The sequence below is a fragment of the Tachysurus fulvidraco genome, chromosome 25 (assembly GCF_022655615.1).
Source record: "Tachysurus fulvidraco isolate hzauxx_2018 chromosome 25, HZAU_PFXX_2.0, whole genome shotgun sequence".
Classification (NCBI taxonomy): Eukaryota; Metazoa; Chordata; class Actinopteri; order Siluriformes; family Bagridae; genus Tachysurus; species Tachysurus fulvidraco.
Window position 1 is genome coordinate 6,650,678 of NC_062542.1, and position 16,674 is coordinate 6,667,351.

Sequence of the window (16,674 nt, forward strand, 5' to 3'; positions counted from 1 at the left end):
AATGCCACAGCGTCATCGTCATCGTTTTATCTGCTCTGTCTGGACATTTATGGGTTTAAAAAAAAAATTTTAAAAAAGAGTTGAACATGTAAAGGACTGATTGAAATTTAGGTGCAGAAAAGGAAGCAAATAATAAAAGTCAATCAAGTGTGAACACAAGCATCCAGATTTATTTAATAGACATACTTTTGTCTCCATCATTCCACACATAAAGAACACAAGGGATTTATTCTTACGTCTTTGAAAGGTTACAAAGACACACACACACACACACACACACACACACACACACACACACACAATGACTAAAAGTCTGTTTTCATTCCTAATCAAATATGAGCAGTGGGACTTTTACAGGGATACCCATAAAAACAAAGAGCCGGTGCTGATCAGGTCATTAAGCTGAGTAAACAACACATTAATGATTCATTAAAGCCAGTGATGTTTATAATTAAAGTCAAATTGAAATAGACAGATCCGGCATCATTGTTTCTCTCAGACACAACACTCTCAGACAGAGGACACTCAGGTGACCTCCAGAATTACTGACACTCTAGGAAAATTCAATTCTTTCCTTCCTGTCCTTCCTTTCCCTGTCCCTTTCTCATGCCTTTCCTTTCCTTTCTTCCCTTCATCTCTTTTTCTTTCCTTAATTCCCTTCATCTCTTTTTGTTTCCTTAATTCCCTTCATCTCTTTTTGTTTCCTTAATTCCCTTCATCTCTTTCATTCCCTCCTTCCCTTCATCTCTTTTTTTCCTTCTTTTCTTCTTTCCCTCCTTCCCTTCATCTTTTATTTTCCTTCTTTTCTTCATATTTTTCTCTTCTTCCCTTCATCTCCTTTTTTCCCCTCCCTCTCTTCATCTCTTTTTCTTTCCCACCATCCCCTAATCTCTTTTTCTTTCCCCCATTCCCCTTATCTCAGTTTTTTCCCTTCTTCCATTCATCTCCTTTTTTCCTTCCTACCGTTCATCTCTTTTTCTTTCCTTCCTTCCCCTCATCTCTTTTTCTTTCCTTCCTTCCCCTCATCTCTTTTTCTTTCCCTCTTTCCCTTCATCTCTTTTTCTTTCCCTCCTTCCCTTCATCTCTTTTTCTTTCCCTCCTTCCTTCCATCGATCTTGTTATTTTTCTTTCTTTCCTTCCTTTCATCTCTTTTTTGTTCCTTCCTTCCTTCCTTCTTTCTTTCCTTCTTTCTTTCTACCTTCCGAGCTAAAACATATAGGCCCACAGCTCACAATCTTCCAATCAGTAGTCCAACATCTTATCCACAGAGCTTCCACTTCCCTTTTTTAGTGTTTTAGAAAAAATATAATGAAATATTTAGACATTTTAATATAGATAATTTAAGAACTGAATATGGTGGAATATGGAGTTTGCTATTCTGAAAAACTTTTAAAGGAGGCCAGTTCACAGCATGTGAGCATTGCAAACAATCTTTTCCTAGAAAAGTTGCAAGTTGCAATAATCATATCAAATGTAGACCAGAAACAGAGAAATCTTTATATCTGGGATTGCCACAAATTAAAAAAAAACAACCTCACTTTCTGCAGGGAACAAGAGAAATATACTGCCTGTACTCTGTACTGCAATGCTAAAATGCAGGGTTTTTTCTCATCATCATAAAGAACAGATCAGCCATGAAGAAAAAAAAATATACAAAAATAGTTTGGAATAATTCCAGAACAAATATTTATGGATAGATAAAACGGATAAAATGGATAAACGGCCGTATCTGTCTCTTTTATGATTAGGTCTACCGTACGATTAAAAAAAAGTGGGATCTGGCAACCACTAGGAATTTGTAAAGCGTAAACAGAAGCGAAATTGGACCTAGAGATGGGAGGCTAGGGTTGATTTCCTTCTATAGGGTTGATCCCAATCTATAAATTCATGCAGTATATTAATGACAGTATTAAGTAGTTTAGTATTTTCTGCTTTATTTTCTTCTGAAAAGCTTTCTACAAAGCTTTAGACAGGGTTGTCCAGACAAGGCTTAAAGAATCCGAGCTCCTACAGGACTAATGTGTTAATGTGTTTCTGGCCTAGCAGCACAGAAAATAGCTCTGGGAGCAATTTGGCTCAGGCCACTGCTCCCAGTTTGGCTTTAAACCCTGGCGTATTTGAGAATAAAATTCTATGTAAAAGACCTAATGCTATGGCTCAGCTCCTTTGAGAACGTCTGAAAAGGTTACCGCATGCAAACACAACCGTTAACCTGGTTCCTGTGACATTAAGGTAGGATGCTCGGGATTCATTCGAACACAAGACTCTGTAATTGTCATGAGATATGCGAAGAAGCATGCAGGTCTACGCATATTTTAACGCGTCCGTATAAAGCTATCCGCATGTGCCTAAAATGTGCATGTACAGTACACACACAGTTCAGCACAACTGCAGTTAGATTGTTAGTTGACTGGATTACATTTCCCAAAGGTACCTCTGATCTTTTCAAACAGGGCCATTATACGCTTCAGCGCATGTGCATACAAATAAAAACCCACACACATCCTTATACACAAATATTCACACACTCTCAACAATACACAGACCTTCAGTAATTTATTATCTGTACCCCTTTGATCCTATTACCCACCTCTGGCTCAAACAGAACATTATGGACCAAATGAGTTTTCTCCCTGAACACTGCCAGAAACAAAGGATGCAACCGGTAATTAATGACCACGGCTGGCTCCTTTTATTAACGAGGCTTCGCTGGGATGGAGCATTCAAATGAAAATTTATGACTGTATCCTTTAATGAAGCCTTGCAATATTTATCACCTATTTATTCTAAAAAGTTAGAAGCACACGGGTAATCGGTGAACAGCTAAATTACTGATGAAAGGACGGGTCACTTCATATGAGTGGAAATCAGTGGGTTTAGGGTTATGGGAATATTAGTCTGGAGATAGAACGTGATGGTTGTATTTGCAAGGTTAGCATAGTGAGAAGAATAATAGTAGTAATAGTGAGAAGAAAACTAAGTAGTAGTAGCAGAAGAACAAGAACAAATAGAAATAGTAGAAGATAAAGAAAACTAAGTAGTAGTAGCAGCAAAAGAACAAGAACAATAAGCTGTAGAAGAAGAAGTAGTAGTAGAACAAGATGAAGACGAAGAAGAAGAAGACGAAGAAGAAAATTCACACTAGAACTTTTATATATTCATTATGGATAATGGTAAAACTACTACTACTTTTTTTTTCCAACATCCAAATTATTTATTGTTCAGCAAGTGTTTCTAAGAAATGCAATAACTGAAAAAATGCTGTTTGTACAAGTATTCAACCCGCAGGATCCAGATGAAAGATACTGCTGTAAAGAGGATGCGACTGAATTATAATTGGCCTTGACACGTAAAATGTTAAAACAGCTTCCATTACTGAACAAAAACCCCTAGGATGAACTGCATTCGACAGATTTCTAAAGCGCTGTGTTTGGTGTTTGGTGCAAACATAACACAGGTCAATGCCTCACGAACACCATCCCTACAGTGTAACACGGTGGTGGCGGCATTATGCTTCAGGGACACTTTTCATCCTCTGAAGGTTCTTTTCCAAATTAAATTGAGAACGGATGGAGAAAAATACAGGATGATGTTAAAATAGAAGCCGCTTTAATCCATATATATATATATATATATATATATATATATATATATATATATATATATATATATATATATATATATATATACATACACATATACACACACACACACACACACACACACAATATAATTAAGCTTGGGTCACTTTTTCGGCAGAACAATGTAGGAGGTGAAAAACTAAATGTAGGAGGTGGTGCGAGTTCAGTTGTACCGAATCTATTCTGCGATTCCATTGAACATGTTCGCACTTCGTACTCGGGTTCAAACTTATTCTAGTAAGTAAAATAACCTGCATGTTTGATTAAGCAGATGACGACATCAATACTTTCTACAACACAAGTGTAGCATGAGGGTCAGGGGAACCTTGTGGGACACAGATGCCCTGCTGCGCATAATAGCACAAAATAATAATAATAATAAAAATAGATAAATAAATATGTTGAGTCCCATTATGGGCTCTATGCGTGTTTATGATGACGTAAGATGAACGCAAATGCACCAGGGTTCAATAGAACCGAGTGAGTCTGAATGCGCTGTGGGGGATGCCGGGAACAAACACGCTCGGAAAACCACATAAAAGACCAGATTTGAATCCTATTGAGAATCCGTGGGACTGTCTGGAAATTGTAGTCAACAAAACAACATCCAACCAACCTGATGGCCCTGAAGCAGCTCTGCCAGGAAGACAGGGAGACAAAAGGTGCTTCTATCACATGCTAGGGGCTGAATACTTCTACAAGCAGCATTTTTAGAAATTTGGCTTTAAACATATAGTGATTTTAATAAAAAAAAATACTGTCTGGAACAATCTGTATAAGTGTCCATTATAATCTAGGGGGGGTGAAAACCTTTGCAAAAGACTAATATAATATATCATCTATTGACATCAGATAAAAATATCCTATAATATATATTTTTATGACTATGAGCATTGTATCAGACAGATGATACCAGATATAACTGATACCACTGAAGCATCCTGAAGAAGAAGAAAAGAAGAAAAAAAACTAATTAACAATAAACAAGTACCACATTTATCAGAAGTAAATAAGAATATTTACATTTACTTTACATTTCTAGCATTCTAGCATATAGTCCAGAGTGGGTTTTTTTATTTTTATTTATACAACTGATCGATTGAGGGTTAAGGGCCTTGCTCAGGGGCCCGGGAGTGGCAGCTTGGTGGACCTCGGAGTCAAACTCGTGAGCTTCTGATCAGTAGTCCAACACCTTAACCACTATGCTACCAAATCCCCCCTAAAACAATACCTATGTTATTTTAATAAACTACTAAAGTTTCTTTCGAGTATGAAATTATTTATTTACGAAATTTATTATTATAATCTCTGAAAAATAACCATCAACTATCCAGTTGTGATGGGGAGTGTGGAAAAGAGGTGAAGAGGCGAGTGCAGGCGGGTTGGAATGGGTGGAGAAAAGTGCCAGCAAGAATCAAAGGAAAGGTGTAAAAGACAGTAGTGAGACCAGCTATGCTGTATGGGTTAGAGACTGTAGCAGTGAGGAAAAGACACGAGGCAGAGGTGGAGGTAGCAGAGATGAGGATGTTGAGGTTCTCTTTAGGAGTGACGAGGATGGACAGGATTAGGAAGGAGCAAATCAGAGGGACAACTCAGGCTGGGTGTTTTGAGGACAAGGTCAGAGAGGATAGATGGAGATGGTTTTTACATGTACAGAGGAGGGAGATGGTTATATTGGTAGAAGGAGGTTGGAGATGGAGCTGCCAGGTAAGAGGTCAAGAGGAAGGCCAAAGAGGAGATATATGGATGTGTTGAAAGAGGACATGAAGGTACTGTAATTGTCGCGAGAGTAGAGGATGCCGAGGATGGAGTTAGGTGGTAAGTGACGATTTACTTTGGCGACCCCTAACGGGAAAAGCTGAAAGAAGAAGAAGAATGTAGGAATCTCTCAATATTGCCATCAATTCAATATATTATCAGAAATCAGACCTAAAGTGCATTTAATCTTCGCAGTATCTTTTTTTTTTTTTTAATATTTCCACAAATATAGTAGGTATAAATCCGAGTGAGAGGGAAAGAATGAGGGAAAGAGGTCCTACATCACGACGCCACCTCTTCACAGTTTGAGCATTATGGTAATATATCAATTCGAAATCTCATTTTGATATAATGTTTCACAGACCTTATTCGAAAGGTCGTTCAATGAGGTGAAAAAAATGTTAGCTTTAGGGAGTGGGATATTTCATTTTACGAGGATCGACAGAAGAAGAGACGTACAGACGGGTGGCGAAAGAACGAGGGCAAGAAGGAAAGAAGCGCGCGGTGTGAAAGGAAATTAATTTTCTAAAATGACCAAATCCTAATAAAATAAGAGATGCGTGGTGATGGACTTGTACGGAGAAACCTAAAGTGATCCGGTCGTGATTACCTCGCAGCTTGTGCTCAGAACACAGTGATGTGAATTATTGCAGTTGCTCAAATCAGTGAATCTCGACACCCCTAGAGGCATGAGCGGAGATATATATCTGCTTCCTCGTTCTCTTCGGTTCTGTTCTGTTCTGCAAGTATGAAACTATGGATTGATGTGCCAGACAGTCAATACGGTTATTTTTCTCTCCTAGCTCTGAGTGCTCACAAAAAAAACAAAAAAACAATCCTTGACGGAATAATGATGAGCCAGTCGACCAGATATAATCAGTACAAATAAATATGACACAAAAATACAACCTACAAACCTCGGTTTCATAATATTGATCAGAAAACTGCGGTCTCTCATATACCAATAATATTCTGGTCTATGATCAGAATAGTAATGATAAATACAGTATTATTTCTATCTACAAAAAGAATTATGAGCAGTACACAATATATGGGAAAAATGTGTGGACAACTGACTAGCGTGTTGTTATAATAACCTACAACATTCTGGGGTTAGTCTTTGAGATCACAAAATTCTGGACTTCTGGTAGTTCCCAGACTTTCAAAGTCTACTAAAGGTGGTGGAGCATTTTTATGTTTATGTCTAGCTCTTAAACCTCGGAATAGCCTTCCTGACAGTGTTCGGGGCTCAGACACACTCTCCCTGTAGATTGAAGACATATCTCTTTATCCAGGCTTACACATAATACATATAACCCACGACCGTGTCCTCGGGTACATCTGATCATATGCACATCATCATCTAGCGCTTGCAAATATTATGACCAGCAGCTATGCTAATTCCTCTCCACTTACTCCTCTTTTTCTACCCATCACAAGGCATCTAGAGATGTACCAGCTCCAGTTGTGTTCCGCTACTTGAAGATTTCAGAGCATCAGTAAAAAGACGCCAACCACATGTGGTCTATCGGGACAACAACCTCCTGATCAATAAATTCTCTGACAGTTTATAATCACACCCTCCAGTGTCACCCAAATGAGGATGAGGTTCACTTTTGAGTCTGGTTCCTCTCAAGGTTCTTCCTCTTCCATCTAAGGGAGTTTTTTCCTCACCGCAGTCACCTCAGTTACCTCAGGCTTCTTCATTGGGGATAAATCCAAATACATTTATATACAAGTCTAATATTAATCTTGAACTTTTTGTAATATATTTCTTATGTTCTGTAAAACTGCTTTAAGGACAATGTCTATTGTTAAAACTGCTATACAAATAAAACTGAATTGAATTTCAGAATGTGTCTGTGTTTATTCAGCACAAAGAACATTATTGGGATGCCATAAAATGAGCATGAGATACACAACGAGTACTCTTAAAGTATTTCTGTCTAATCAAAAGACTTGGATATTAAGACATTAAAATATAACTCACAATAACAAATGAATGAACAGCATGCTGCAGGGATGATGATATGTTTGTAGGCCAACCCTTATCCCCATGGTTCCCTTGACAAAAAGCCTATAAGATTGTTCCATTAGCTTTTGGAATACTGCAGGAAATAAACTCAGTGACCGACAAAAGTTTATGATTATGATACGGAAAATATCTTGAGCTTGTGTTAACCACAGACCATATTTCAGAAAAAAAAAGCCATTGGTTATATCAAGACGATATAACCAGAAGATTTTTGTAACTTTTAATAACCAGAAGATATTTATAACCGGGTTTTATAATTTATACCTACAGCACTCTATACATGTGAATTCTAAACATTTGTATATACAGTGCCCTACACGATTATTGGCACCCCTGTTTAAGATGTGGCCGTGGACTTCTAAAAATTCAGGGTTTTTTTTTGTTTGTTTTTTTAAACAACATAGAACCCAAATGCAAAAAAAGAGAAAAATCCAACCTTTCATTTAAGTACATTACTTTGGGGGTAAAAAAAAATAAATAAATCACAAATTTAAATAAAAAAAACAACAACAACTTGAAATCATGTGTCCCACAATTATTGGCACCCCTGATGTTACTGTGTACAACCCCCTTTTGCCAACAAGACAGCACTTAATCTCCTCCTATAAAATTCCACAAGATTGGAGAACATAGAGAGAGGGATCTTTGACCATTCTTCTTTGCACAATCTTTCTAGATCATCCAGTGTCCTGGGTCCTCTCTTATGCACTCTCCTCTTTAGCTCGGCCTACAGGTTTTCGATTGGGTTGAGGTCTGGGGACTGAGATGGCCATGGGAGGACCTTGAGTTTGTGACTGCTGAACCATTTTTGTGTAGATTTTGCCATATGTTTTGGATCATTATCCTGCTGAAAGACCCAATGACGACCCATCTTCAGCTTTCTGGGAGAGGCCATCAGCTTTTTATTTAAAATGTCCTGGTAGTTCAAAGCCTTCATAATGCCATGCACCCTAACAAGGTTCCCAGGGCCTGTGGAAGAGAAACAGGCCCACAGCATCACAGATCCTCCACCATATTTACAGTGAGCATGAGGTGCTTTTCGGCATACTCCTCTTTTGTTTTACGCCAAACCCACTTAGAGTGTTTGTTGCCAAAAAGCTCAATCAGGCCAAAGCACCCGATCCCAGTTGAAGTCCCAGTACCACTTAGCAAACTCCAGACGTTTACGTTTGTGAGTGTTAGTGAGAAAAGGCTTTTTCCTTGAATGCCTCCCAAACAGCTTGTTGGCATGTAGCGTCTGATCGTTGTCATGGAGTCCTTTGTAACCCCAAAATGCCACTCTTTGATACAATTCTGTGACAGTGAGCTTAGGAAATTTTTTACTCCTCTCACCATCTTCCTTAGTGTGCGCTGTGGCAAGATAAACTTGGGACAAGAAGTCTTCTCGGGTCTAAAAAAAAATGTACCCGACCCGAAGCACTTTTTTTTACAAAATTGATTGACAGGTCTGTTTCAATGAAAATTAGCTTACCGCCAGTCACACGATGTCGCAAGCGGTCTTAGCAAACAGAGTAGCGGTTGGAAAAGGACTCAAGTCAATGATACAGTAGTTCGGGTGTTCTCGGGTCCATTCGGTAAAAACACATTTATTTTAAATTACCCAAGACCCGATGCTGCTAGTATTATACCCGACCTGTGTCCGAGGCACAAGTGAAACTTTTAGACCGTTGTCTAGGGGTTTTGTTTATTTAAATATTTAGTTAATTGTTAGGGGTGCCAATAATTGTGGGACACATGATTTCAAGTTGTCATTTTTTCTAAATGTGTAGTTTTTTTTTTACCACCAAAGTAATGTACTTAAATGAAAGGTTGGAAAGGAAAATGAAAGGAAAATTTTTCTCTTTTTTTTTGCATTTGGGTTCTATTCTATTTACTATGATACTATCTTATTAGCTAGAAACAATTTGGTAGCCTAGTGGTTAAGGTGTTGGATTACCAATCAGAAGGCTGTGAGTTCGATTCCCAATTCCACCAGGCTGCCACTGCTAGGCTCCTGAGAAAGGCCCTTAATTGTTCAGTTGTATTTTTTTTTAATCTAATGAAAAACATAAGATAAAATGTAAGTCTCTCTGGATAAGAGCGTCTGCTAAATGCAGTGAATGTAAACGTAACTATGAAAAAAATTCCTTCTGTCAGAACTGGACAAATCATAAAATGTATTATCTACCAGGAAAGTAAAAGCTCTCATTTTTGCCCGGTGCCATATTTCAGATCCAGACACCAAACTGACAAAACTAAAAAGGTGTAGCTACAGAATAGAATTATTAAGCACAATAATACAGACACACACAAAAAAATATCAATAAAAATCTTGCTGAATAATTTGTTAGACTCTAGCAGACACACTGCTAGCAAATTATAATGTGTATCATAAAACACAGCCATTAAATTTAGCTATTCGGAGAAATTTCACTACAGGCAGTTTCAGGGGTGCAACAATAAAGATAAAAACCCACAAAAGAAAATTAGGTAGTCAATTAAAAATGTGTACAGAATGCAGTCTGCAGTGCAGGGATTTTTTTTTTCTTAATTAAATGCCTTCATCTTTAGAGATAATTGGATGCTGCCAGTGTCATTACAAACTAACATTCAATTCTAGTTTGTGTAAACGTTGATGAGAGATTTTTCTCCTCGCCCATTTTTTCGTTCCTTCTTGCTAAACTTCTCTCTTCCTGAGGAAGAAATCAATCTCACGCTGTTTGTGGGTGTTCTGGGCTTTAACCAGAAGGTGTAGATAAGGGAAAAAGTCCTGATAAAATTGAGATAGAACCTGTTTTCTGAGTTTTGACATCCATAAACACAAAGATACACACTGAGATTCTCTCAAGAGCCTGTTCAAATAATGCCGATATCTGTCAGTTTTACTCCAGTTTTATAAAATCTTTCAAGAGCACAGAGTTTGCTCAAGCAAGACGTTATAGCATAAAAATACACACTCTGTGGAAATGTACAAAACATCTACAGAGAGACGTGCCTCGCACAGGTCTGTGGTTGTCTTGAGATGCCTGACTGAACAGACATCTATATTATAGCGCTCTACCATCGCACAGGGCTGCAAAACAGGGCTTGAAATCAAATCCCGACCCAGATTTATCCCTATGCGGTCTGAATGCGTGTCGGTTTGCCATCACAGAAAGTTAACTTGTACAAAAATAGGAAACTTTTTGATGTTAAAGGCCCATTTAACTGTAACGTAAATTCCAAAGATTTAATTGTCGAACATCTGACTATTCAAAATATCGCACTCGTTATTTATCACCATAGTGATTGTATTTTTTTTCCAGAGATATTTTTTTTATTTTGTCTATTTATTTATTTTCTATACACATAATTCCATTTTACTTTACTACTCCATTCTTGACTCTATTTTTATTTTTCGACTCATATCGCATGTTATACTGTGTGTCATTGTGTAGGTGATCGATAAAATTCTAATTTTAACTGATTTCAAATTACGCCTACAAATATAGCTAATTACTGGTGATCAGATGTGAGCGCTGACTATATACTGTACATAAAATCAAAAATCTGATATATAGGTTTGCTAAGAAACTTTTTTTCGATTGTACTTTTATTGAATTTCTAAAAAAAAAAATATTGTTGTTGATAGCATAAAAATTGTTAACGATTTTAAAGATTTTTGAAATATTTGGACAGCTTGTAATCAAAAATTCTCAAAAGTGACAGAACTAAATATTATATCACCACTAGCTATCCAACAACAATTAAAGCCTCACTTAGCTAGCAAGATTTTTAGACATTTATAGATTGACTTCGTTTTACGTTAAATAACCGTAGAACCAAATATTTCAAAATTAGCACAGATTTTCTGCAGATTTGGTTTGTCACACCATACATTCAGTATGCAAACCATTCTTTAATTCACGTTTATAATTTCACTTATGTAACCTTGTCCACCAATTCACCAAAAGTAATGGTGTATTCAAAACACTGATGCTGGCCTACAAAGCCAAAAATTGACCAGCTCCCTCTTACCTCAAAGCCCTCATCACTCCTCGCACTGCAGCCCGCACCCTCCGGTCTACCAGCACTGCTCGACTGGTTCAACCATCTCTCAGGGTAAGAGGCAAGTATACTACAAGACTCTTCTCTGTTCTGGCACCAAGGTGGTGGAATGAACTTCCCCTAGAGGTCCGGACAGCTGAGTCACTGGCTATTTTCAAGCGGCGGTTGAAGACCTACTTATTCAGGAAACACTTCAACTAGCACTTCTTTTCCTATATTTTGCATTTAAAAAAAAACAACACAACGTTTGACACTTTTTCATTGTAACTTTGTACAAATGCTTAAAACTCATGGTATCTTTAGTATGTAACCTAGTGAGCCAGCATTAATGATTCAATGTTAGAGATTTAAGCACTTATGTACGTCGCTATGGATAAGGGCGTCTGCCAAATGCTGTAAATGTAAATGTGTATAAATTTATGACTAGTATTATGAACTTATCCTGCATGTACGATACATGTCCATTTGCATAAGTTTTCTTTTACTATGCTGTCGATGAGAACAATCTGTAAGTGTATTGCTGCTGTGTGATGTGCTCTGTGACTAGTCTACTCTTGTCAGAACCCTATATATAATAGTGGCTCCTGCGACATGCATTTGTGACTTTTATCAATTGCTGAAAAGTTGTCTTGTGACGTGTGCGAGCCCTACGCTACCCGGTTTAGTATCAGCCAAGACTCTTTCTATCTCGCTATCTCTTCTCTCTCACGCTCTCACTCTAACTCTCGTCTCTCTCTTCAACTTTCCTTCCTTTCCTCAAAAGACCAATCAAAATCTTTCATGCTGAGCAGGAGCTTGGCTTCTGTCTAAGCACCGGCTATCAAAGGGATGACCCCATAACCTTCAGTGCAGCTCTGCCAGGCAGGCAGGTGACTGGTATTAATATTAATGCCTCCCCTATGGTGCAGCTTTCAGCCACGCGGAGACATCTAACAGCTTTCGAGTCATGCTGCATTCACAAACACGCTTCTCCACTGGGATGGAGATACAAAACAGACGAAAGAATGAAAAGTACAACCCCTTTCAGGTTCTTGCCAATTCAAGCTTGCGCGGGAAAAAAAAAATCTGATTCCTCATTAATTTTTAAAACCTTGCACATCCATCATTTATTTCCTCACCCTTATTCACAGTATTTCTCTTTTTTTACTTTTTCTATTCTATATACTATTATATACCTTTCTCAGTGGGATCTGTTCAGGATTTTCACAGTTCATTATATGTTCATAGGAGTCTCTGGCTATCTCTCTCTCTCTCACACTCTGTCTCTCATTCTCTCTCGCTCTCATTCTCTCTCGCTCTCTCATTCTCTATCATTCTCTCTCGCTCTCTCATCCTCTCTCGCTCTCTCATTCTCTTGCTCTCTTTCTCTCTCTCTAACACACACACACACAGTAAAGGTCAAGTGCTGAGCAAAATACAATTCCTGAATAATTCAAACGCATCCTTCCCGTGGAGAAAAGAGAGAAAAATGCTTCGAGAGAGAGAAAAAAAAACCCATTTACTGTTATTCAAGTGAAGCAAACACCCATACAAGGAATTTAGTAACAAACCTCTTTAACCATCGCTCAATTGAAAGTAACTTTGGTAGGAGAAACTTATTTTCATTGTGAAATACTATTTAAATAGCATTCACACATTCAAAGTAAAAACAAACAAACAAACAAACAGACAAACAAATAAATAAATAACAGGCTTCTCAAATGTTTTCCATCACTTGTTGAAAAACTGAATTTAATTGAAGCGGGCTGATTAAAGCAGCTTAAAACTACAATCACACTGACCACAAAAACTTTCAGAGAAGTAAAGTTCTTTGGTTTGTTTTATGATGTCTTTAATATGCATAAAGAATATTAAAGATTTTTTTTGAATGTAATGGACGAGAATGATTGATTTCTCGAACGTGCCGTCTACTGGATGCCGCTTTAAATCCTTCACATGGATACAAGATATGCAAAGCAAGTATTGTGGGGTGCATGAGCACACGTGGAAAGTGACTTGAACGTATCTGTACTTTATCACGGACACTACAGTCTAGTGCGCACAAACTCTTCCAATACTTAAAACCAGTCATGGATTATCCAGGTAACAGCACACGGTATTAAGAATCAAGGATATGTAAACTTATGAACTGGTTCATTTGTGGAAGATCAGTTATTATTGTGTCTTGTAGACTCTATGTAATCATGTCTTATGTAAAATAGTTTATTCAGGGCAGGTAAAAAAAAAAAATTTATAAAAAGATCCCTCTTATTTCTTTTAAACCATTAACATTTTGGCGTTTCAGCATGAGGGATGTAAACTTATGAGCTCAGCTGGATTTAGTACTCATGAATTGTACTAATGGCTTGTTTACATATTTATTGCTTGTATTTATTTATATGTTTTATTCCACACTACTTGATTTTAGCCCTAATTTCCCAGTTGCCAGAAATAATTAGACTTACCGTATTTTCCGCACTATAAGGTGCACCGGATATTAAGGCGCAGTCTCAAATACGGGTCTATTTCTGTACTTAACCCATACATAAGGCGCACCGTATTATAAGGCGCATGCTAAAACATACGGTCTACAAAAAAGGTAACGGAAGCAAAACAGTGAGTTTAGTTGAACTTTATACTACTATTTAACAATACAAACACATTATTTTTAATCAATCTTCTCCCACAAATCCATCAAAGTCCTCATCTACTGTCTTCTTAACTTGGCGCAGTACATTTTCTTGCTTCTTCCACTTCCGAACCATAGATACATTGATGTTGAATTCTTTCAGCTGCTCTATTCCCATTTAGAACCGCGTAACTGATTTACCTGTAGTTTGTATTGTGTCTCGTAAGCATCTGATTATTATTAGCGGATGGCAAACCAACTTAAGGTGCATTTACCGCCATCTACTGGACTGGAGTGTGGAGCGCATAATGGTTAAGAAGAAACAAATGTTGTTTTGCAACATACCGGTAGTATACCAACCGGAGGCATGGTATACGTAAGCGTACGTACTGCACGTATTACGTAATGTTCTCTGATTGGTTTATCGCTTCCAGCGTATGTAGTGTATGTATTACGTCCCTGTGTCAGCAGGAAATGGTCGGAGAGTCAATCAAGCGGAGGGCTTACCAAAGTCGCACAACATTTTTACTGATTTTTGAGAAAATTTAAGGCTCTTAGGTGCACCTTATAGTGCGGAAAATACTGTAAATTTTCAGCCTATGAAAATCCGTGAGGAACTAAAATTCACACGTTGTTATGTTGGTGGATGAGGACCAAATGTCTTGAATAATGCCTCAAGAGGGAATTATTTATCAGACCAGATGGTTATTAAAGTTTTCAAATTTGCTCATATTAGTCATTCAACTATTCAGATTATAGTAAATAGTAATTCCAATTCAATTTTAGCCCAAGAACAATGTAGCATCATCTTACCTCAAACTCCTCAACCTCTATCAGCAGTTTGGATGTTGTAATTCGGGACTCGTACGGCGGGAGTTTACTCTGAAAAACAATAAAAGCTGAATATGTTATGGGTAAAATTCTTTGCTTGGCTTACAGCAAATTTATGCATAAATAATGCTGAAACAATATTAGAAACATCAGGAGGCAGCATGCGCGCGCACACACGCACACACACGCACACACACACAATTTACTATTTGTGATGCAACAAAATGAAAATTGTTGGCTGAAACCAAAACACTGAACACACTTGAGGGAAAAGAAAAACTGAAAAAAAAAAGAAAAGAAAAAAAGAAAATGCTAGATTATTGTTGTTGTTAAATTCTAGATTTGCAACAATATACATTTTCCAAAAAAATTAGCTTTACAGTAATCTGGGCATTAATAATTAAGATGAATATTTATCATATTTATATATCAGTTTAATATTAGTAGAAAAATTATTGGAAGTAATAGTACTAGAATTCGTAATATTGGTATTAATTCTATTATTACGTGTTATTAAGTATGATTATCATCTTGTTCTTACTTGCTGCTAGACTTTTTACATTTCATATTTTTAAAAATTAATTAACTCGTGTGCATGTTATTTGGGGCGGTGGTTGTATTGTGCTTGTGATAATCTTATTGCTCTGTATGCTGCTAATAGTTGCGTGAATATCCTCTGGGGTCAATAAAGTATCTATCTAACTAGCTAGCTAGCTAGCTATTAGTAGTAATAGCCACTGGTAGTATTAATACAACAATAGTAGTAATAGTAGTAGCAATAGTACTAATAGTAGTCGTAATGTAATGTGGGAGTTACAGCCAAAGACACAAAACACAAGATGTTTGGGTTTTTTAAGGCACATTCGATATTTGCAGTCAAAGACCTTGGCATAAGTCCTACCACCTCCAGGCAGAGACAAACATCTATTCATAACTAGAAAGACAAGCATGGGTCAAAATAAACTAGGACATCCAGGCAAGAAACAAGGCATCAAAATAGACATGAACTAACACAATAAAACAAATGAATCGAGATTGAATAGAAAACAGATGAAAACGATCAGGACACATTGATCACATCTATGTAGAGATGTGGAAACCTAGTGTTTAAGGTGTTGAACTACTGATCGGAAAGTCATGAGTTCAAATCCCAGGTCCACTAAGCTGCCACTGCTGGGCCCTTCTGCAAGGCCCTGAACTCTCAAATGCTAGAAATGCGATTGAGGGCTATGACAGGATAGGAACCCACACAATAGGTACATGGCTAGATAAACAGTAAGGTAGAAAATTAAGTGCATGTAACAAGAGCATGTTTTATTAAGTAGTTGCAGTAAGAACAGCCTCAGAAATAGTACCAATAATAGTAGCAGAAATCAAATTGTTAGTGTAGTAGTATTAGTACTAGAAGTGGGATCTCTTTCTATTTATTTATTTATTTTCATAAATTGTGATGCAACTTTTTCTTTTTGCAGAAAACGTTTTTAATTGCAAAATTGCAAGCACAAAGTTCGACATTTAAGCCCCTATCTGTACTCATATTCATTACACCCGAATTAGAGAGACTTCTCATGTCCAAAACAGAGCAGCCGGTAAATAAAAATCATCTGTCTGTTTACAGCATGTTTAGATTTTCGGTCCTAACCCCAAACTGTCATTTCTGTCTCGTTTTAACTGAACAGATTTAATTGGCCAAAGTTCAAATGCATCCTTATTTACTATTGTTGTGTCTGTTCCTGGAGTCAACAGCTAACCTGTGACTGAATGCATAGCTCCCG

The 16,674-nt window shown here is 37.4% G+C and overlaps 1 protein-coding gene across 1 annotated transcript in view; it reads right to left on the reverse strand.

Moving 5' to 3' along the window:
• The window catches only part of si:dkey-12j5.1 (probable assembly chaperone of rpl4), a 64,588-nt gene that overhangs the window by 32,089 nt on the left and 15,825 nt on the right, over nucleotides 1–16,674 (reverse strand). Inside the window, exon 8 of the mRNA XM_027171874.2 lies at nucleotides 14,882–14,950. Coding sequence (XP_027027675.2) covers nucleotides 14,882–14,950 — 69 coding nt within the window. The remainder of the gene's footprint in view (nucleotides 1–14,881; nucleotides 14,951–16,674) is intronic.